The sequence below is a fragment of the Culex pipiens genome, chromosome 1 (genome assembly GCF_016801865.2).
Source record: "Culex pipiens pallens isolate TS chromosome 1, TS_CPP_V2, whole genome shotgun sequence".
NCBI lineage: Eukaryota > Metazoa > Arthropoda > Insecta > Diptera > Culicidae > Culex > Culex pipiens.
In genome coordinates, this window is record NC_068937.1 from 104,177,637 (window position 1) to 104,199,585 (window position 21,949).

Here is a 21,949-nt window from a genome sequence, read left to right on the forward strand (position 1 = left end):
ATTGTAGCGAAAAATCTTGTTTTGCATTCAGCAGTTCAATTTGCGACGTGGGATGCCGGCTTATGCCTTTTTTGCCTCAAATTTTCCTCCGTTCATTCGCCCCACGAACGACTTTCGCCCCTGCGCGATTACGTAATAGGCAAAATAGCTCGAACAAAAAAAACGGACCACTTTAAACTTTCATTCTGGTTACGCGGAACGAGATTTGCCAATCCACGAGTTGGCCTTGGAACAGTCCTCGTCGTCGACGTCGCCGTCACCGATTCCCACGGACTCGTTTCTGATCGAAATCATGTTGGAGGACGTTTTCTGCACCCATAATGGGCTTCTTAAAAAGAAATCTTGTTCTTAAAAATAGGCCGCCCAAAAAATGTCCTTGCTAGACATTGAAAGCGTGTAACTTAAGTTATTAGCATAAGAGGACAGATCTGACTTCCAGCCTAGACTAGACTAATGGAACAGAAGTGTCATTGGCCAGAGGAAAATCAATCATTTTTGGCGCTTTGGGCTTCCACACATTGTGCACATGTTTTGGAGTGGTTAATAGAACAAACCAATTTTCGAAGGACTCGCCCGTCTGAACACGATAAATCGGAATGTAATGGTTTGAAAAATGGAACTTTGAATTAGGAATCGATCAATCAAAAAGGTGCAAATTTTGAAATGTCTGCAAAAAAAAAGCTAGGTCACGAAACATTTTTGCACCTTTCACTTCACACGATATGGAACGCCTAAGGACAGTTGCAAACAATTGCGTGATTTTTTTTTTCTACTTAGTGTCATTAGCTGAAAGCAGTTTTTAACTGCATTTAAAGCGTTTACTTTATCGTGAAGAGACAGCAGGGTTAAGCTACGTAATGGGCAAATTTGAGTGCATGTCACTTTCATTTCGTCGCTGTCGTGCAAACTTGTCGCACGTGCCCTTTGGGCCAAATTGAGTTAAGAACGCCTCACCTTTTGACCTTCACAGATCCCCAAAATTCGATTTCAAACCTGAGATATTCTATTTAAGACGAAAAAACTTCGTGCATTGTTGTCACTTTTCATATGAAATAAGTTTCAATCTTATGTAACTGCGACAATTGGCCACAGGGATTTCAGGTCAGAACGGTCAGAACGCGTTTGACACAAGTACGAGCACGACTACCGTAAAAAAAATTAATTAGAGCTCGGGATTCCAGCAAACAAATTCAACCAAACAAAACGTGTTTGTTATTGTTGACATTGCGTGCTCTCGTTTTTGTTTATTCAAGGTAAATCATTAAAACGTGTTTTTCTCGGGACGTCGAAAAGCGACGTGCGACAAGTTAGCACGAAAGCGTCGACTTACTTGGGAGAATTTTGACCAGATAAAGTCAGTCACCTTTTTTTACTATAGATTGCAAATCAGAGTTTAACTTATGTATCCATTTAATTGGTTTTTAAAATCTTTAATTTCAAAACACAATTGTTTGTTTTAGCCAGAATTTCAACTTTATTTTAATGTGTATAATATTTTTTTTAAATAGTTGTAATTTCTCAAAACTACGTGATTTCGAAAAAAGTACCATCAACTGGGGTAAATTGCTGTTTTAAGAGAACTTAAAACCTTTAAATTTGGAAATCGATGCAGTAATTTTGTTGTTATGCATCTCTTTATAACGAAACAACACAAAATTTCGAAATGTTATTCAAAAACATGGTTTAAACGGCTGTCCCAGTTCGGCCCAGATGACGGTACATTTTTTTCGATTTTTTTAATGTAAGTATCAATTGATCGGGATTTTATGCACATTTTGTAACACCGTTGCAAATATTTTTTTAAAGTTTATGTCATTTATGTCACCAGATTAAAAATATTTTGCATTTTTAAGTATTTTTGAAAACAGATGAATAAATGCTACTGTACTGGTATAATGCATTTTACAACACTTTTTTTTATTAGAATGGCTTGCAATTTAAATTTTCAGTCAAAGTCGAGGGACAAAAACTACAAAAAAAATTTAAAGTGTCCTAAGTAATAATTTTGTTCTGATAATACTTAACATTTTCACAAAACCACGTATTTTTGGAAAATTCCGATATTTTTTTTTGCAGTGTACTAAACAGGCAGTTTTGTGAAAATTCTGAGTTAAAAAAAATATTATTATTTTCAAAATGTTTGTAAAAATTTTGAGTACAGAGCCATCCCGTTTTTGGCAACAAAATTTTTCAAATATTTCTGCATGCCAAAAATCAACGTAAATTTTTGATTTTTTTTACTACTGTGTGATATTATAGATTGGTTTTCGATCAACAATTAAGAACTATTTTGATACTTAACCCTCTACAACCCAACCCCGCCTTTAGACGGGCTTCGATATAAAAAATCGCCAAAAATCCATTTTTTAACCAATTTTTGATCTTTAAAAAGCATTGGAAAGAAGAACTCTTGAAATTTTAGAAAATATATGGGTTGGAAGTTTTACTTGTTTTATGTGACTTTGCCAATGTTTTTAAAAATTTAATTTTTTTGGGGGTAAATTTTGGCTGTGTTTTTGACTAACATTTCCTATATTTTCAGTAAAAAGAAGTATGCAGTAATTTTTGTAGTGTCCCAGACTATGCCTCTACGCATTTTTTACAATTTAAATGATAATGTTGCCATTCTAGAGCAGAAAATGTGAAAAACAAGCAAAAAATTGAAAAAGTGACTGTAAAAACATGAAAAAATTAGATAGGCAAAATGTAATGATAGGAGGTGGTAGAGTAGGCCGAATACTACCAAAAACAAACATAAACTTAACAAGATAAATGCAAATTAAAATACTAAAAATGTAACAAGAAAAACATAAAACAAGAGAAGTAAAGTTTTTCGTAGAACAAAAGTTGCTCAAAATGACCTCCTGAACACGGGAAAATTAAAAAAATTCGAAAAAAAATTTGGGCAGTAGAGGGTTAATTGTTACTCAAAAAGCTCATGTTCGCGTTTTCGACTTGTTTTAGGGCCAACTTTATGTGTATACAATAATAAAATAAGGTTTAAAAAACTTCAGGTTTACAAAATCATTAAGACCTTTTAACTACCTATTATTAAGAGTAGCAAATTACCTAGCTAATATTATTTTTTTGAAATTCCTCTTCTTTTTCTTATATTATCTGTTCTCCCAAAAAGAAATCTACTCATGTTGAACTTATTTTTCGATAATACGTAGCTCTGTGAAAATGTTGAGTATATTCAAAACTTTTTTTTTTTCGAAATTTAGGAAAAAATTCTGGACAAAGCAACTTTCGAAAAGTATCAAAAATATTTTGAAAAAATTATGAAAAATTTGAAAATGCGATTAAATATTTAAAAAATTGTTTTACTTTCGAAAGGAAAGCAAAAAATACAGATAATTTGAATCCAAAATTGTAAAAAAACTAAAATTTGGAGCATTTTTTAAAAAAAACGTAGTTTTGTGAAAATGTTGAGTATCACGGTTTGTAAAATTTAAGAGTTCTATTTATGTGTTTTGATAACTAGGCTAGTTTTGATTACGAATACAGACTAGAATCTATTCAAACACCCAAAGGAATCTCATGAAACATTGGATTTTAAAAATACCGTAAACTGGGGTGAGATTGATAGCCCGGGGTGACATTGATAGAAATTTGATTTGGCCACTAATTTGGATACATCCAATATAACAGTCACATTTTTGCATATATGTTCGATAATAAGGTAGCCCTTAGTGCTAATATACTCAAAATTCTCAAAAATGTTGAGCTATGAATTTGACGGGCATTTGAAAAACCTATCAAAGTCACCCCGGGCTATCAATGTCACCCCAGTTTACGGTACATGAAAACTCGTTTTGTAAACTCATGTTATTGAAATTGCAATGGATAGCTGACATCATTCCAGCTTTAAAACACTATAATTTTTTGAAGTTTGGATGAGTTTTCATAGTGTTATAATAGGCCATGTCTTCTATAAGGCTTTATTTACCAACACATTCAAAGTATGTTTACATTATCTATCTCTTTCTAGCAAAAGTTTTTTGTCAGGCGACTTCTAGCTGGTTTTTTTGACTGGCCGCCCGATATGTCAGCCAACATACTTCGCAGGGCTGTGACAGCTCGAGCTCGATCATTGTTTGCATCAGGACACTGTGACTAGAAGTTCGTCATTTTTGGGTTAAATTATATTTTTTTCACTGGGCCTAGAAAGCCTTATTTAGCCCACATCCCATGCATAGAATAAAGAAATTTTTGCAGCAGCCTAACAATAGTCCAATAGTTGGGTAAAAATTGTCACTGAATACATGTGGGTAATTCTCCGCCAACTCACACAGCAGTTGCCCCGACCCCTCTTCAATTTGCGTGAAACTTTGTCCTAAGGGGTAACTTTTGTCCCTGATCACGAAGCCGAGGTCCGTTTTTTGATATCTCGTGACGGAGGGGCGGTACGACCCCTTCCATTTTTGAACATGCGAAAAAAGAGGTGTTTTTCAATAATTTGCAGCCTGAAACGGTGATGAGATAGAAATTTGGTGTCAAAGGGACTTTTATGTAAAATTGTACGCCCGATTTGATGGCGTACTCAGAATTCCGAAAAAAAACGTATTTTTCATCGAAAAAAACACTTAAAAAGTTTTAAAAACTCTGCCATTTTCCGTTACTCGACTGTAATTTTTTTTGGAATGTGTCATTTCATGGGAAATTTAATCTACTTTTTGAAGGGTCATTTTTTCATTTAGAACAAAATTTTTCATTTTAAAATTTCGTGTTTTTTCTAACTTTGCAGCGTTATTTTTTAGAGTGTAACAATGTTCTACAAAGTTGTAGAGCAGACAATTACAAAAAATTGATATAAAAACATAAGGGATTGGCTTATAAACATCACGAGTTATTGCGATTCTACGATTTTTTTTTTTTGAAAAAGTTGGTCGTCGTCGATCATGGCCGTTCATCGTCACCCGCGACAGACACGGACGACGAAACAAAGAGAAACGCAAAATGTAACTTTTTCAAAACTTTTTTTCGTAAAATCGCGATAACTCGTGATGTTTATAAGCAAACCCCTTATGTTTATATATCAAAATTTTTGTAATTGTCTGCTCTACAACTTTGTAGAACATTGTTACACTCTAAAAAATAACCCTGCAAAGTTAGAAAAAACAGGAAATTTTAAAATGAAAATTTTTGTAATAAATGAAAATGCAGATTCGAAAAGTACATTAAATTTCCCATGAAATGACATGTTCCAAAAAATTTTACAGTCGAGTAACGGAAAATGGCAGAGTTTTTAAAACTTTGTTAGTGTTTTTTCCATGAAAAATACGTTTTTTCGGAATTCTGAGCATGCCATCAAATCAGGCGTCCAATTAAACATAAAAGTCCTTTTGACACCAAATTTCTATCTATTCACCATTTCAGGCTGCAAATTATTGAAAAACACGCTTTTTTCGCATGTTCAAAAATGGAAGGGGTCGTACCGCCCCTCCGTCACGAGATATCAAAAAACGGACCTCGGATTCGTGATCAGGAACAAAAGTTACCCCTTAGGACAAAGTTTCACGCAAATCGAAGAGGGGTCGAGGCAACTTTTCCCGGTTACCCATGTGTAAATACATCGTCCGATACTTTTGAAAACTGGAAACAATTTACTTTTTTTTCCATCAGGAACTCACGGGCACTGAAAACTAAAAACAGAAAAATGTATGAGTTAACTCAAAATCTAAAATTAAAAGTGGCTAGAACACGAAAACTGCACTTTTAATCAACTTTTGCAGTACTTTTCGAATGAAAATTTGATTTTCATTAAAAAAATTTAAACCATAATCTAAAAATACGGATTTTTGGAATTCAACTATAACTGTTTAAGTTTTTCTGAACAGTACTAACCTGGGTAGAACGGTTTTCTTTGAACAATTTTTCCACTATGAGCAGATTTAGTTAGTTTCTAAAACTAAACATTTTTTAAACGTTTGGAAACAAAATTAAAAAATTTCTTAAAGTATTTACGTTTATCAGTAGAGCAAATTTTATATTGAATGTGTATTTTTTGAGTCATGCTTCGATTTCAGTTTCACGGGAATAATAAATTGATATTTTTGTGAGAGAAACATGTAATTTTCTTTTAATTTATTCATAAAATGAAATTTTTCAAAATATTGAAAATCTAAATTATTATCTTTGAACGAAGAATCATGAAAATTCGGAAAGTCTTAGAAATCCACACAACACATTGGCAAAGCATTTCGCAGTCAATATCCTTAACGACCTTTAGCAAACAATAAACTACCATTAACATTCTCTGGAAGTAATTACCAAAATACCACCTCAATTAATTAGTCCCATGTCGTCGTAATCACCCACCTTCCTCCTGGTGACCTCTACATACCAGCGCCGAACGCACGTTGTTTGGCAAAGTTAGTTAGCGCGTGCAAAAAAAAAAAAAAAAAGCAGAGAAAAATTGTTGCAACAGTTTGGTTGACGTCGGGTGGCACAAGTAGTTCAGCTCGAAGAATTTCAATGTCGTCGTCCAAACTTCGTATACGTGCAGTGCTTTTCTACTGCTTTATGCCATTTATTGCCGACACACACTCTCTCTCTCTCTCGTTCAAACTATAACTCCGATGGCAGAGTATTGCTGCGGATTGAACTTGAAGGTGGGATTAGATTGATACCGTAGACTGGACGTGCAAAAACTGCTTATGACCAGATTGCCGCCGGGCACTTGTGTCCGGCAAAAATTGCTTTTTGGGAACGGAAATCGCGTGGAATGTCGAGTGCGGCTTTGGATTTCTAGGCCAAGGATTTAAGATATTGCTAATCCTAATCCTAATGTTGCACAACGGTACAATTGTTCAGGTTAACTGAGAAATGAGTCATTCTGTGTTACCGTGCACGCTGTCAAGTTGTCAACTTGTCCACCATCAAGCCGTTTTTTTGGCTTGTCGGACCAACGCGTGAAAATCTCGCAAATTTCTTAGGGGGTACTTCGTTGCAATAGGGCTTCCTAGCAAGAAATTTATCAACACACTTAAAGTATGTTTACATGGAAGCTGCGAGTTTGTTTGCATCAGGTTTGCTTTCTCTTTCTAGCAAAAGTTTTTTTGTCAAGCGACTTCTAGCTCGTTTTTTTCGACTGACCGCCCGATATGTTCGCCAAAATATTTCGCAGGGACTGTGACAGCTTGAGCTCGATCATTGTTTGCATCAGGACACTGTGACGAGGAGTTCGTCATTTTTGAGTTAAATTATATTTTTTTTCACTGGGCCTAGAAAGCCTTATTGTAACTGAGACTAATTATCTCCTAACAAGCTGTTAATGATCAAGGTTGCCAGATTGCACCGAAACCGTGTAACGATGTATCAAAACAGTGCGAAAACAATTGATCGTTTAACGCCTCGGTACCTGCTAGGAACATGAGAGCTCAAACTCTTCCAACTGTGATGACAATTGGAGCCATTTAAACAATGACACCCTCGATGACACCTCCCGCCGCCTGTTTTCGAGTCTCAATTTCAGGAGCAAAAACTGCACAAATTACGTAAAGCGTGCAACCTGTCAACATCGGCGTGTAACGGTACGCTGCACCGTTACAGCTCGTCATCATGACGCGGCAAAATTTCGCAATTTTTCCACTTTCACGCTTGCGGGAGCCAAAACTCTTATTAGTCTCACTTTCGCGTTTACACGCATCGCAACAATCACGCCGCAGCAGCAAAACAATGACAGTCCCAGCGGGAAAATAAAAACAAAAAAAGGCAACAAAGCCGAAACCGCAACACATGGCAATAAAAAGTGGCAGAATAACAAAGTTATTCAATCAACGAGACGTGACCGTGCGGAGATTGTTTACGGTTTACAATTTTTTACAACCGGTTCTAAATTTAGCGTGCACAAAACTGTCACAGGAAACCGCAGTCTCGGTGACAGTTGCGTTACGTTAGAAACGTCAAAACGTGCCAAACTTTAAAAGGCTGCTTTGTTTTCGTGCAGTTTTTAATTACCCACTTCGTTTGAAGATGCAAATTTTTACGCACTCACAAACAGTCCTCGTTCGCTAATTGACAGAAAAAGGAAACAAATTGGAATCGATTTTCGCCGCCGGCAGTGCTGCCGGTTCGGTGCCGGGGTTCCGCGTGCTTGGGGCCGGCTAGGTTAATTGTCCCAATGATGCATGCAAACTATGCAGTAGGCATCTGTTGGTTGGTTGGTTTCTCAAGGTCGGCACTCTCGTTTTAAGCGGCTAATTTTGAAAATATTGTGTGTTTGGAGTTACTTGGGTGGGCTTTTGTTTGTTGTTTTTAACAAGGTTTGTTTTTGTTGTAGTCGCTTAAACGTCACTTGTCTTATTGAAAAAAAAAAAATAATCAAGACTAACATAAAAAACATGAAACATTAAAATAGCAAAATATAGAGAATTTGCTCAGCTCTTAAAAGTTACCTTAAAAATGGCTATAACTTGAAAATGGTACACTTTATCAAAATTTCACTAAAGTACTTTTTGATTGCAAATTTGATTTTACATCGAAAAATGCAGTTGAAAAATTTGTGCGACCAATATTTCAATTTTTAAAAAAATCAGTATTGATTCAAAAATTCATAACTCGATCAAAGATTTTTTGCCCGTTCTGAAAATTTCTGAAAGATGGCATTTAATGTCCCTTTAAACATATCAGAAAATAAAAAAATAAGAATAGTCCGATATCTCAGAGAATTGCTCTGAAGCAAAACAATCAGGACACTGTGACGAGAAGTTCAACATTTTTGGGTTATGTTTTGTTTTTACTAGGCCTTATATAGAAGCCTTATATTTTTTTTTTAATCTTGAATTTTTTCAATTTCTAGATTTTTAAATTTTCAGGCTTTGAAATTTTATTTTTTTAGTTTTTGGATTTTAAAATCTTGAATTTTCGAGTGATTCGAGAATCTGAAATAAAAGTTATTATATTCTGATTTCATGTTTCCTAGGAAATCCGCTTAAGGCCTCGACCTTGCCTTAGGCCTATTACAACTCTTGACAAGCCAATACCGCACACCTCTCTCACGGTTTCAAATTTCAACCCTCCATTAAACAAACAAACTAGAAGAAAAAACGCAACCCAAAAGCTACCCACGTCGTGCCAACCTGCCAACCTGCCCTGAAACAACTCAATCACTTGGCAAATCCACCGCACACGTGGTTGATTTCCAGCCACATGCCATCGACGACAACCTTCCCCTACGGCGGTAGTTAGTCAGTGTCTAGTTTATGGTCACTGTGAGCGCCCTTAACAGAGCGCTTGCTTTAACCTTAACACCTTCACTTTGAAACTACCTTGACATTCCCACCTTGGCAATCACGCGCCGAATTGAAAGTCTTGCGGGGGTCAACTCCACCTACCCGGAATTCGGGGTTCGGCCGCAAACTGGCGCAATTTGGTGGCTTATTAGGAGCAGTTGGCACCTTAAACACAAGGTGGCGACTGTCCTTAACCACTAGTGTTGGTGGAGTTGAGCTTGAGAGCTTTTTTTTGTGCAGATTAAATGGTGGTTTAGCATGACTGATCAGATTACACCACTTTACGCGGTGTTATAAATCCAATTTAGGTCCAGAGATTCGCTATTTATTGATTTTAAAGACTCAATAAGAACAAAATATTGCTACCCGGTAAGACATTTTTAATTGTTTATCACGTGAGACCGATTTTTACAAAACTTAGCTCGATGTTGGCCAAAGTAACAGCTGTTTGTTTACCACGCGAAAAGCGTGCACGCTGACACAGAAGGACCCAATTTTGAGTTGAAAAGGGGGAAAACTCGAAACTGCAACAGGTGTGAAAATTAGCTCTGTAATCGTGTAATTGCAAATTACGGGTGTAGAATTACCTGTGGCACGTTCCGACGGCGTACCACCAAAGCTCTTTTGGTAGAGGTGGGAAAAATGCTCTTTAAAGAGAGCACTTGGACGGAAAGTAGTGCACTTTGCTACCAAATTGTCGGCGGCGGCGGTGGTGCCGACAGTCTATGAAAGAAATTGAAAACAATAATTTAGGGGGGGGGGGGGCTTTAATGCCCTGCTGTTGCTTAATTAAAGACCCCCTTCGTAAAATGAGCATGTTGAGCGATAGAGTTTATAGTGCTAACGGATTAAGATCATCTTTCGAAACAGTTAGGGGTTTTTTTGACGCGCTACGAAAAAAAAATAGAGTAAGTAAAATCTAAATTTCAAATGCTTCTGATTGTCAAAGTAAACGGTTATCGAAAATTACTCCGATTTCTTCTGAGTAATGATGCAAACGTCATATTTAGGAGAGGTTTACACTGAATTCGATAAAAACTCATTAAAACTAACACAGATTTGAGTTGAATTTACCCAAATCTGACTGTTGTTTTTCAAAACAAAACACATTTCGTAATTAGAATGTAATGAAAATGTCTCATTTATTAAAATTTCACTAAGAATTCTATGCAGCCTGGGTAAAATTGACTCAGATTTAAGAAAAAAAAACCTCACTCTGACAGGTACCCCTTCTACCCATTTCTGAGTAAGTCCCGTTTTGTCAAAAACTGAATAAAAATGGATAATCGTGAAAGTAAATTCTCAGGATCCTGCACCTTAAAAAGTGAAAACTTCTCCACCTTGGTACCAGTACTAACCTTCCCAAATCGATCCATCAGAGTCCTTTCGCCGAGCACCCTAACCTAACCTCAAAGGCCCCCCTTGTTGTTGTTTTTGTTGTTGTTGGTGCCTGCCTGTTGAGCTGGACCTGTCACGCGCTCTTAATTCATATTTCCAGTGCAAGCCACAATACGACCGCGCGTTGCTAATGGAGAGCTTGCACCATTTATTATACACACCGCCACCGCTGTCAGTGGGGAAAACAAAGCATAACAAAAAACGTAAACAGAATCACGCACGGCTTTCTGCGGGGTTGTTTGGCGAAGGGGGGACATTAGGTGGCCTACCCTATAAAAGGTGCACCCCCCTTTTTGGACACATCATGTGCTCTGTTTGTTTTGCTTCAAGTGCTCCACATGGAGCCAAAATATGCTTCGAATGTCACGTTTTGACGCAGCAGGTGGGCCGGCGCAGTGCTTTTTGGGTGACAGTTGGCATGGATTTGTTTGCCTTTTTTGTTGATTTCGCATCAAAGTGGAAACAATCAATTTTGGGGAGGCTTGGTTTGGCGAATTGGCAGCTATTGAAACTTCAAGGTTGAGCCGCGAGGGAGATTTTTGAGAAAGTTGAATGTATTTTCATAGTCGGGATTTGATAAAAGGAATTGTTTGACATGTGTCATACTAGTTGATATAGAGGACATGTGATAATTTGTGTCGGTAAATCGTTTGCTGTCAACTTCAAGATGGATGTCAAAAATGGATTTGTCATTAAATTTTGCCACACCTTTATCGAATAAATTTCTTTGACCACGAATGTTGTTCAAAATTTAATTTAAATGCTGTCAACTATTTGTTTTGATTCGATTTTCAAATTAACAAAACTCAAAAGTAAACAAATCCACCAACTCATCACTGAATGAAAACTATCTAAAATCTCCGAACTTTTCCGTCCAGCTGTGTGTTTTGCCCCACTCCTCAATTAGCTCCCATCGAAACCTTCAAAATCGTTAGCTATTGCAAGTCACTCCGCTAACGGAGTCCATTAGGCAAATTTGTAAATGAGTAGATATTGCGATTGCCAATAATCGCTTAGTTTATACTCATCATTAGTCGAGAATTTCCTCAAAAATTTGGTGAGGTAAAAAGGCTTTTAAATCCAAAACCATACACACGATTACAGTTTAACTCTGTTGGTTTTACACTTTTGATTAGTGTTAAGTTAAAAATTGCTCAAGATTTAGTGAGCGTGTAGGATTTGACAGTTTGCGAGTGAATGTTTAACGTAAACGTAAACCTCAATGTTGATAGATCTTGGCTGTGTCTTCGGCCAAAGCGGTTCAATGTAAATCAACATTGAGGTAACGCAAATCTTCTATGACAAATGTCAAATAAAGCACGCCGATAAAAGCGTCGATTTGTTTATGAACAAACCGGTGTCAAGCCAACGGAGTTTCACAGTATCGCGAAATGGTTGAATCAGTTAATCAACACTTTGTGAAGACAACCACCGCATACACCTTTCCAAGTGCAAACACATTGCGCAAACTTACATCACTTTGGACAAAACATGAATCGGATTGCTGCGATGCGGCGAGTGTGTTTGCAATTTGTTTACAAAACCATTGGATTAAACGCCAATCAACTAGGTGGCGAGGATATGATTGTACACTTTAACGAAAATTGTGGTAAACAATACGCTGTCAAAATAAACATAGAATTATCACCAGCATTATTCATTTTTGGGTAGATTTAGTTTAGACCAATTTTGAGAGCAGAAAACTAGAATTTGTATAGTTTTTAATCAGTATTTGACAATTTCTATGTTTTGCTCTTTAAATAATGACAACTCACTGTTATGATTCACACGCTGACGTAAACATACCCGTTTCTAAGCTTAAACCATTTTGCACCGTATCTTTTGCACTGGCCCAAACAGACCTACTCACTAATCTCTCAACATCCGACCATCCAAAGTTTAAAGTCCTGCCTCAAACCGATCGGTAGTGGTCGTAACGCTTGGTTAGGCTCGTTAGCCCGTCTAGCCGCAGCGGCAAGCCGGATTAGCGGACTGTTTTGTGCCCCAGTAGTCTTACCAGAAAAATGCAACAAACAAAAAAAAAGAAGCTTGAAACCTTTGCAGTCGATATGGACGTGCATCGCCGAAACTTTACGTAATCACTTTCAAATTTTGCAATTGAGAGCCAATAGAAGCGGGATTCACCAGGCCCGAACCCAATTTGTAACGCTGACTGTTTGATATCGCGTGACATTTGGCGTACGCCACTGGCAAAAGGTGGCGCTGGTTCAATGGCCTTTTCGGACTCGTTTCACAGACAATGTGATGCGAAACTACAAACAAGTATCTTTGAAAACATGCAAACCTAAGTAAAGGATGCTCATAGTACAGGATTCAAGCTTCTACACTGTCACTCAAAATTGCTCAGATATTTTCAAAACTAAACTTGATGCAGTTTGAAACAAACGTCAGTTTTGGGTCAATTTCGCCCAAACAATAACACTCTCAGTGGAAACTGTGTATGTGAAGCTTAAAATAAACATCAACTATCTTTTTTACAGCGGGTTTTTCAAGTCTGACAATCTATGCCATCACTAGATGCATGAAGTGCAGATATTTACGTCCATTTAAACCAGTTCGTTATGGCCTGTTGATGAGGAGCAAGGGGGTTTGCCCGGAGAAAGAGGAAAGTCTGTCCGAAAAGAGTGTGTGGTCAGTTTGCAGAAATAAAACAGCAATTCAGCAAGTCATCGTCACTTTCAGGGCGTTTTGGGTAAGGCGGGAGGGAGGGAGGTGGTAATGGACGGACCCCTGCTAGTTTGATTTGTTTACGTGAAAGGCTCCACCCCTTCCCCCCTCGGGGAACGGGAAATGATTTTCACTAGCTGAAGCTGGTTTTCTTTTATTGGCTAGTTTTTGCAAGTCACCGTGGCACGCGATAAATGTGCATAACGAGATGATTGTGGGAGCAAATTGAGTTAACTCAATTTTCATCGCTATTTCAGGTGTGAAAAGTGGTATGAATGGAACAATTTCACACACACATTGGCACAGTTCGGTGATGGAAACGCATTTGCAAAATTTTAAAAATAATGTTTTTGTCTTCAGAAAAATGAATTTAAATATTCCGTTTAATTTTTTTTTTAAGACCTGGATAAAAAATCCAGCAGTATTGCCAATGAAATTTTATGTTATGCTGTAAATATCTCAGTCTCAAAATACAGTCATCCCACTTATTCGGAACAGTTTACAGATCGGCCAATGTTCAAAAAATCATGGAAAATCGATATTTAAACGTAATGATTTGTTTTTACCTTTATGTTAAAGCTTTTCTTGTGATCTACCGAATGATGTATCGACCGAATTTTACATTTTTACGTTTAATATAAAGTGTTTGAAGAAATACATTCTTACACGCAAAAAAATATTACAGTAATGACAAAAGTAACTTACTTTTGAATTAAAAAGTTGTTAAAATTTGCTACATTAAAAGTTTTTTTCTTGTTTTGAAAATGAAAACTTTTACTGCTACAGTTTTTGAAAATCTCATTGCTCACTGATTTAAAAGTTTTTACTTTTAATTCGACTGTATAATTTCTTTCATTTTGACGTTCTCGTGTAACCGTGTACGCCTAAGTCGCAAATGTAAACAAACACTTTAGTGGGTCCGGTGGTGCTGGTGAGTCTAGGACGCAAAGCAAAGCCGGCCGCGGTAGCAGCCAGGACTCGGACGCGGAAACCTTCGTGAGCCAAACAGCAGCAGCGGAACGCCTTCGAAGGAGGGTGGTGCAGGAGCGGGACGAGGTCGAGTGCTCGAAAATGACGAGCTTCCTGCAGGAACTGCAGCTGTTCCACGACCGGAATGGGTAAGAAGAAAGCTTGGGTGTTTTGTGGGGCTTGTTATTGATTTTGTTTGTTTTTTTAGGATGGGAGGTAGGAATGTGGATTCGCACCGGTTGTATTGGGTGGTGGTGGCCCGGGATTGGTGGTTGAAGGTCAATTCGCGTGAGGACTGGGGCGAGATCATCGAGGAGATGGCGCTGCCGAAGCGTTGCGTGAACAACGAGATTGCGTTGAAGAAGATTAACTTCCGGTTTTTGGACAAGTACGCGAAAGTTTATTTTCACGATGGGCCTCCGACGAAGAGGAGGACGACGAAAAGCTACATAATCGGAGGTGGTCAGCGCAGATGTTGCACTCGGTGCCGGCGGTTTACAGCACCGGTGAGTATTGAGAATGTGTGCAGTGGCTAGCCAACTTCACTTACTTTCCATCTCTTTTAGCAACTTCCCGCCCACAAACACTCACGTCGCGACGGCGCAGCTTCAGCCGAATGAATCTGGACAGTGAGCCAAAAAAAATCTGTGTCATTCTCGAAGTAGGATTACGTGCTCAAAATCGAACTCCGTTCCGAGGGCCTCATCAACTCCATGTTCCGGATGCGCTTCCAGGATCGGGAACTCCCCGTTCAGGCACTTTACTTTCCAGCCGGGAAACGTCGACCACCCTTCCCGAATCAATGGCCAACTCCTCCAAGACTGTCCTGATTGAGGCCGGAAACGTGACCATCGTGTTACACTGCTGTCGCGCGTCGAAGCCTCCATCCGGAACCGTCCAGCCTGGGGTATTCGGAAGTGACCGGTGGCGTACCGTATGAAGCAGAAGCTAGTGGAGAAGCGTTAAATACAAAAAAAAGTGTTTTTCTAACATACTGTTTAATTTTTTTTTAAATAAATGTAAAAAACCAAGCACATTTTTCTGAAATTATCCCTGTAGTGCTAAATGTTGTGTATTCTTGCCATAAAAGGTTTCTTTTCCAATTAAAAGTAAAATACTTTTACCAATACAACGATTTTGTTCCATAAATGCATGGTAGTATCAAAAACTTTCCAACTTTTAAATTGAAAAGTTTGAACTTTCTACGAATATTCACCAACGCAAACTTTTAATCCAACGAACGATCTTTTTAAATTTAGAGTATTTTTTCTTTGTGTGTACAAATGTTCACAAACTTTGGTTTTCTCCAGGAGTACATATTTTATTAAAAATAGTGACTTCACTCACTGAAACCAACGAAACTCTAGCTTAGTAACGCTTTATGAATGGTCTTATTTTTTTTTATTGAAAATGTCACTTAAATCCAGGTGTTCCAAAATTGTTCGAGGCACAATAACATCCCACAATTCATTAAAAGGCAATTTCCTGGCAGTGAGGTTTTATTGTAGCATCTTGATTGCTTATTAGTTTTATATCGGCATTCACAAAAACCAACAAGCATGGGCTGATTTCAAGGTTCTAAGAAGGTTTTATGCCTCGGACATAAAACCTGGTGACAATAAAAGCCATATGGCTAAGGTTTTGAAAAAGTTTTAAGAGAGTCTTGAAAATCCGAATGCGATGTCAAACGGTTTTAAAGCATGCTTTTTCAAAACCAAGTCTAGAAATACTGTAAGCAAATCCGGTAACTCTGTGTTATTGAATTCGACAACATGGAAATGTTTCCAAAATCGTCAACATTTTTCTCGATTTCGCTGCAAATGCTTTCAAAATCGATGACATTGTTGTTCAAAATCGATTTTGTCTATCCCCCTCTTACTTGACTGCTCACGCAGAAAAAAAAGGCATATTTGAATCAACAAAACGTTTTGTTGATTTGAAAATCAAGATTTTTGTTGAATCAACGCTAAACGTCAAAGCAACTTTTTCAAAACAACAAAAGATTTTTGTAGAATTAAGAAAATCAAGGTTTGTTTCGACGCAAAATCGGCGTTGATTATATTCAACAAAAATTTTGTTGAATCAAACCTCTTACAGGCTGATTCTACAACATATTTTTCTGCGTGCTTGTTTACAAACGCAGATTCGACCTATAAAACTGTTACTACGGAGTTACCGGATTTGCTTACAGTATTTCCACAGACAAACAGACGGGACACTCGAGTGCCGAACCATCGTCCTTCTAAAACGGTTATTTCAAATGCAATTTTGTTTCGGCATCCACTCACCCGGCGCTGATGTCGCTGCTGTCGTGACAGCTCGCCCGTCTTTTCTTAGTGTGTGTGATGTGTGTTTTTAAGTTGAGCTTGAGCACGTGTGAGGCAGCAAATTAAAACAAAACAATTATGATGGAATTCAACGATTCAACGAATTATAACGATGATCCACAATCAGGGCTTTGCTGGACAAGATTGGGGCAGTCTTGGTCAGGGTCATATGAGCGGCTGACTAACGAGGACATACCTTTTGCCCCACTATTAACCCGGGAGGACTCCTCAACAGCCCGCCGATGTTGAGGCTGCTGCTGAGGCGCCCGATACTGCGGAGGAAGGCGGATCCTATGGTGGAGTCATCTGGTCATCTCCTTCGGAGCAACCTGATGCTTATCCTTCGTGGACTGCTGCTCAGATTGCTGCTTCTGGTCGTCCTTTTGGCGATGTTGCGTCGATCGTGGGCGCCACTCAATCTTCTTCTACAGTTGAGTTTCTTTGATTCTGTTTCGATGTATGATTTTGTGGTAGCGTTTTTTGGAATCTTTGCGACTTTTTGCTTTTGTTGTTTGGCGCAACTTAACTGCTCCGTGGACACGTTCCCCGCGGATGCTTCCAAACAAAGATTTGAATTGGATTTTTTCTATTTCAGCGGTCACTACTGGTGTTTTCGTGACCAGGGGTATCGAGATTTCGGTGGAGGAGGAATCTTCGACAGAACTTGGAAGCAACGGGAGGACCAGTTTTTTAGTCTCTGTCGTTGCGGTTGTGGTGCGTCGTTGCTGATGCTGCCGCATGATTTGGCACATGAAGTTCTGCCATTGGAAACGGAACCAACCGTGGAACCGACCCACCGTCATCTTCGGCCATCGGAGTTGATTTTTATGTTTTTCATCGGGTACTGACGATCAGCAACAACAAAATTATTTCGATCAGCTGATTATGTTTACAATCGTTATGGCTTGATTGTCTCACGCATACATTGACATGACACATGACAGTGAAGGGTTTGTATTGGTATGTTTGGGCTACGCTTCGGCATCAGCTCACCAGGCAGCGCTGACGTCACCGTGATTTGGTGGTTTGATGAAGGACGATGGATTTCAATAATAATTTGTATGGAGAGTCACGTCTGTTTGTCTGTGGTATTTCTATCGGTGTGTCAATTGCCAATAGGCATGCAAAAAGCTTACTTAAAACCATAAGTTCCTAAAAAAGCATTTATCGCGGCCAAACAGCAATGCATAAATATGGTGTTAAACGCGTGGTCTGATTGAATGTGATTGACCTCCAATATATTTTCTTTCATCATCGCCAATTTTGGAAACCATCTCCATTTTATCATTTGGCAAGACGAAGGCTTATTTTGTGCTAGATTAAACCCTGTTTGGCATAAGACGTTTGAAGACGTATGAAATGTCATTTTCCATAACTCCTGGCTAGGTTTTAACCAAGGTTTTATTAAGGCTTTGAGGAGGTTGTTAGGATTCAATTGTAAAGCCTTGAACTCCTATGAAGGTTTTGTTAAAAGGTCGTAACAACCTTTTGCGGAGGTCCTTTTGGGTTTTAAGAGGGGTTTATCGGGGTTCTGGGGAGGTTGTTACGACTAAGTGGTTTTAATGTTGGTTTTGGCTGATAGGTTTTATAGCGGTTTATAGCGAAATTGAAAAAAACAAAAACGACGTTTTCTTTAAAGTGCTTTTGCATTTTTCACCTTACTAAGGAAAGGCTATAAAATCACTCAGAAAAATGGACTTCTTAATTTGACGTCATAGACTCACCTTCACGTATCCATATCGACTCATAATCAAATTCTGAGCAAAAGTCTGTTTCTTTAATTTAAATTTTTGTATTTTTTAATCCGGCAGAAACTTTTTTGGTGCCTTCGGTATGCCCAAAGAAGCCATTTTGCATCATTAGTTCGTTCATATGATTTTCCATACAAATTTGGCAGCTGTCCATACAAAAATGATATGTGAAAATTCAAAAATCTGTATCTTTTGAAGGAATTTTTTGATCGATTTGGTGTCTTCGGCAAAGTTGTAGGTATGGATATGGACTACACTGAAAAAAAATGATACACGGTAAAAAAAATTGGTAATTTTTAATTTTCTAATGTCGTTATTTCAGCAACTAATAGTCCGATTTAAAATGTTAAAATATGAAACATTCGTGAAATTTTCCGATCTTTTCGAAAAAAATATTTTCAAAAATTTAAAATCAAGACTAACATTTCAACAGGGCCTAACATTCAATATTACGCTCTTTTAAAATGTTAGTTTTGGTTTACAAAATTTTGAAAATATTTTTTTCGAAAAGATTGAAAAATTCACGAATGTTTCATATTTTAACATTGTAAATCGGACCATTAGTTGCTGAGATATCGACATTAGAAAATGGTGGGTTGTTTGGTTGAGACTTAGAAAACATCAATTTTCCTGTTTTTTAACCTTTGCATGGCAATATCTCAGCAACTAAGGGTCGTATCAACAAAGTTCAAAATAGCAAAATATAGAGAATTTTCTCAGCTTTTCAAATATTTTTTTCGAAGGTGGGCAAACATGGTCACTAATTTTAAAAAATGAAAAACTGCGACTATTTTCAAAAAAGTTACCTAAAAATGGCTACAACTTGAAAACGGTGCACTTTATCAAAATTTCACTAAAGAATTTTTTGATTGCAAATTCGATTTTACATCGAAAAATGAAGTTGAAAAATTTTTGCGACCAATATTTCGATTTTTTGAAAAAATCTGTATTGATTCAAAAAATCATAACTCGGTTAAAGATTTTTTGCCCATTCTGGAAATTTCTGAAATGTTGGCATTTGATGTCCTCTAAAACATATCAAAAAATTAAAAATGGTGTTTTTTTGCAAATCAAGTTTTAGTGACAAAAAGTGAAATTAAAAACCTCCAATTTTTTTCACCGTGTATCATTTTTTTTCAGTGTAGTCCATATCCATACCTACAAATTATCCGAAGACACCAAATCGATCAAAAAATTCCTTCAAAAGATACAGATTTTTTCATTTTTATGCATCATTTTTGTATGGACAGCTGCCAAATTTGTATGGAAAATTATATGAACGAACTAATGATGCAAAATGGCTTCTTTGGGCATACCGAAGGCACCAAAAAAGTTTCAGCCGGATTAAAAAATACAAAAAAAAAATCGAATGACCGAAATCTCAGAGTCGGAGTGTCGGAGTCTGTTACGAAATGTTACGGAAATTGGCGGAAGGGGGGAGTGATGAAAAATTCTGTTACATAGCGAAAATTTTTCATATAAGCACTCATACAAAATTGCAAAAAGACCTTGAGTTACGTGTTACAGGGGGTAGGGGGGATCGCTCATCTGTTACGATTTGTTACAATAGGCGGGTCAAAAACCCAAAATTTTGCGTTACGTAATAAAAGAACGCTCCCGTATTTGAAAGACCTTTCCAACGGGTCCAAAGCATTAAAGATCTGACAACCCTATCAAAAGTTATAAGCACTTAAGTGTTATTTGAACACATTTTGGAGGCCGGATCTCACATAATTTGATGTAAACGTTGTCCGGATCTTGCATGCAACCTATCGTTGGATGGGTAATCAAAAAACCTTTCCAACCAGCCCGAAACATTGAAGATCTGACAACCCTAATAAAAGTTATAAGCACTTAAGTGTTTTTTATTCACCTTTTGGAGGCCGGAACTCAGATAGTTTGATGAATACGTTGTTCGGAACTATCATGTGACCCATCGTTGGATAGGTAATCAAAAGACAAAAGATATTTGAAAGACATTTCCAACAAGCCCAAAAGATTGATCTGACAATCTATTTAAAAAAAGTGATTGATAAAGCTAAACGTGTTAAACTTGTTAAAGGGGAATGATGATATTTTTACTAAATGTATTCAATATACGAATGTGAGGAAGGCACCAACCACCTTACGGTGGATTTAGTAACGTTTTTAAAATAAGGAACTTGTTAGAAACTATTACAAGATATATGGTTTTTAAAATAATTCAATATTGATCGTGAGCGTGTTAAAATGATGTTTCATAAAAGTTTCATAAATAAATATTCGAAGCATACAAACATATTCAATATAGAAAACAATCGTTTTTTGTCTAATAACTGCCTTAAAACTACTTCGAAACTGCTACATCCTGCCTCAATAAAAGCTCGTCTAAAATGACCCACATACGACAAACCCATCAAAGTTCCAACTCAATCATGCTGCAAGGTTGATCGAAAACCCTCGCTGAAAAACCTTCCAAAGCTAAGCTGACGAAATTCCTCCGGTCCCTCTCGAAGAACACACCATGCGGCACATGTGAACTTGTAGATCAACGATCAAAATCTACCTTCAATACCGCATGGACAGATCAGCAAAAATGCAAAACTGCACCCAAGCAGAACTCGTTTTGACCAGCAGCGAGTAGTGAAGTAAAAAAAAAAAACAGAGTCTCCAAGTTCAACTGCAAACATGCCAAAATGCAAAACTTCAATTCGTTGAGGTCATTTTCGCCAAAGCTCTTCAGCAAAAAAAAAAAAAAAAGAATATTGGTCTACCCAGGCCGCGCAAAACCGCATAAGCTGCCCAAATCCCTTCACCTGTCTCGGCGAAATCCGCGGTCAACCATGGTTCGGTTTTATAGTTTATTCACCTTTGCTGTCGTCGTCGTCGTAGTCGGCGTCTAAGAACTAGCTCCCAAGCCATCAAAGTCGTTTGAGGCTAATCCAATTTTGACACCGGCCAATATCCAATTAAAAACCCCGCAAAACCAATCGGCGACCAACTCGGCGGCGGCTAAGTGGCTTATGCGCACGGGCCCAGGGTCGTTCAAGGCCAGTGGCCATGAAGGTTTGTGGCGATCAATCGAAGGTACGATCGAGGTCGAGCCGCTGAATTGAATTGTCCCTTCCTTGGTTGCGATGCGCGTGACAGGGTCCATTAATCAACTAAACTGTTGTGGACATTCCGATGGGGGAGAGGTTCGTCGCGCGATTTTCCGCTTCGTTGAAGTCTCTGCTACCGGTGCGGTTCTTGTGGAGTTCTTGGGTGTCGGAGGTAGCTTTGGTGAGGTTTTCTGCCAGTTTGTTTGAAATATCTGTGCAGCGGAAACATTTCGTATTTGGATATTTTTTTTTAAATAAGTCATCCATCAACAATTTTATATTTTTCATTTAATACCCAGAAGTGCAGAATCAACTCATAGCAAAACTCGATTTTTCCAGCACTTATCGTACTTATCCATTTGGGCAAAGCCTCGTTGAATTAAAAAAATAAAATAAAAAAAAAAGATTTTTAAAGTGACACAGCTAACTTTCCAAGCTTTGTTTGACACAAATTTCCAAAGCGCCGTTAAGACGAAATGAAAGAATTAACAAAAAAAGCT

The 21,949-nt window shown here is 37.8% G+C and overlaps 3 protein-coding genes and 1 long non-coding RNA gene across 16 annotated transcripts in view; 3 read left to right on the forward strand and 1 right to left on the reverse strand.

Annotated features, from left to right (window-relative positions):
* Nucleotides 1-21,949, forward strand: part of LOC120426217 (putative thiamine transporter SLC35F3) — a 169,965-nt gene that overhangs the window by 83,703 nt on the left and 64,313 nt on the right. The gene's annotated exons all lie outside the window — the stretch shown is intronic.
* LOC120426219 (dendritic arbor reduction protein 1-like) overlaps nucleotides 1-21,949 on the reverse strand; it is a 45,187-nt gene that overhangs the window by 7,045 nt on the left and 16,193 nt on the right. The window lies entirely within an intron of this gene.
* LOC128093830 (uncharacterized) overlaps nucleotides 1-21,949 on the forward strand; it is a 94,004-nt gene that overhangs the window by 3,739 nt on the left and 68,316 nt on the right. The gene's annotated exons all lie outside the window — the stretch shown is intronic.
* Nucleotides 14,479-15,547, forward strand: LOC128093828 (AT-rich interactive domain-containing protein 2-like). Of its 2 annotated transcripts, XM_052711659.1 has the most exons (3): nucleotides 14,479-14,797; nucleotides 14,858-14,920; nucleotides 14,990-15,547. In XM_052711659.1, the coding sequence occupies exons 1-2, from the start codon at nucleotides 14,501-14,503 to the stop codon at nucleotides 14,909-14,911; spliced, it is 351 nt and encodes a 116-aa protein (XP_052567619.1). In that variant the 5' UTR covers nucleotides 14,479-14,500; the 3' UTR covers nucleotides 14,912-14,920; nucleotides 14,990-15,547. The 2 variants fall into 2 exon arrangements, with proteins under 2 accessions (XP_052567619.1, XP_052567618.1); XM_052711658.1 differs by having other exon boundaries at nucleotides 14,480-14,797; nucleotides 14,858-15,539.

Bases quoted from the DNA above. Each gene is read 5' to 3' on its own strand.
- LOC128093828 (XM_052711659.1), top strand. From the start codon at position 14,501: ATGGGAGGTAGGAATGTGGATTCGCACCGGTTGTATTGGGTGGTGGTG. The intron at 14,798-14,857 runs GTGAGTATTGAG...CATCTCTTTTAG, and splicing joins GCCGGCGGTTTACAGCACCG to CAACTTCCCGCCCACAAACA.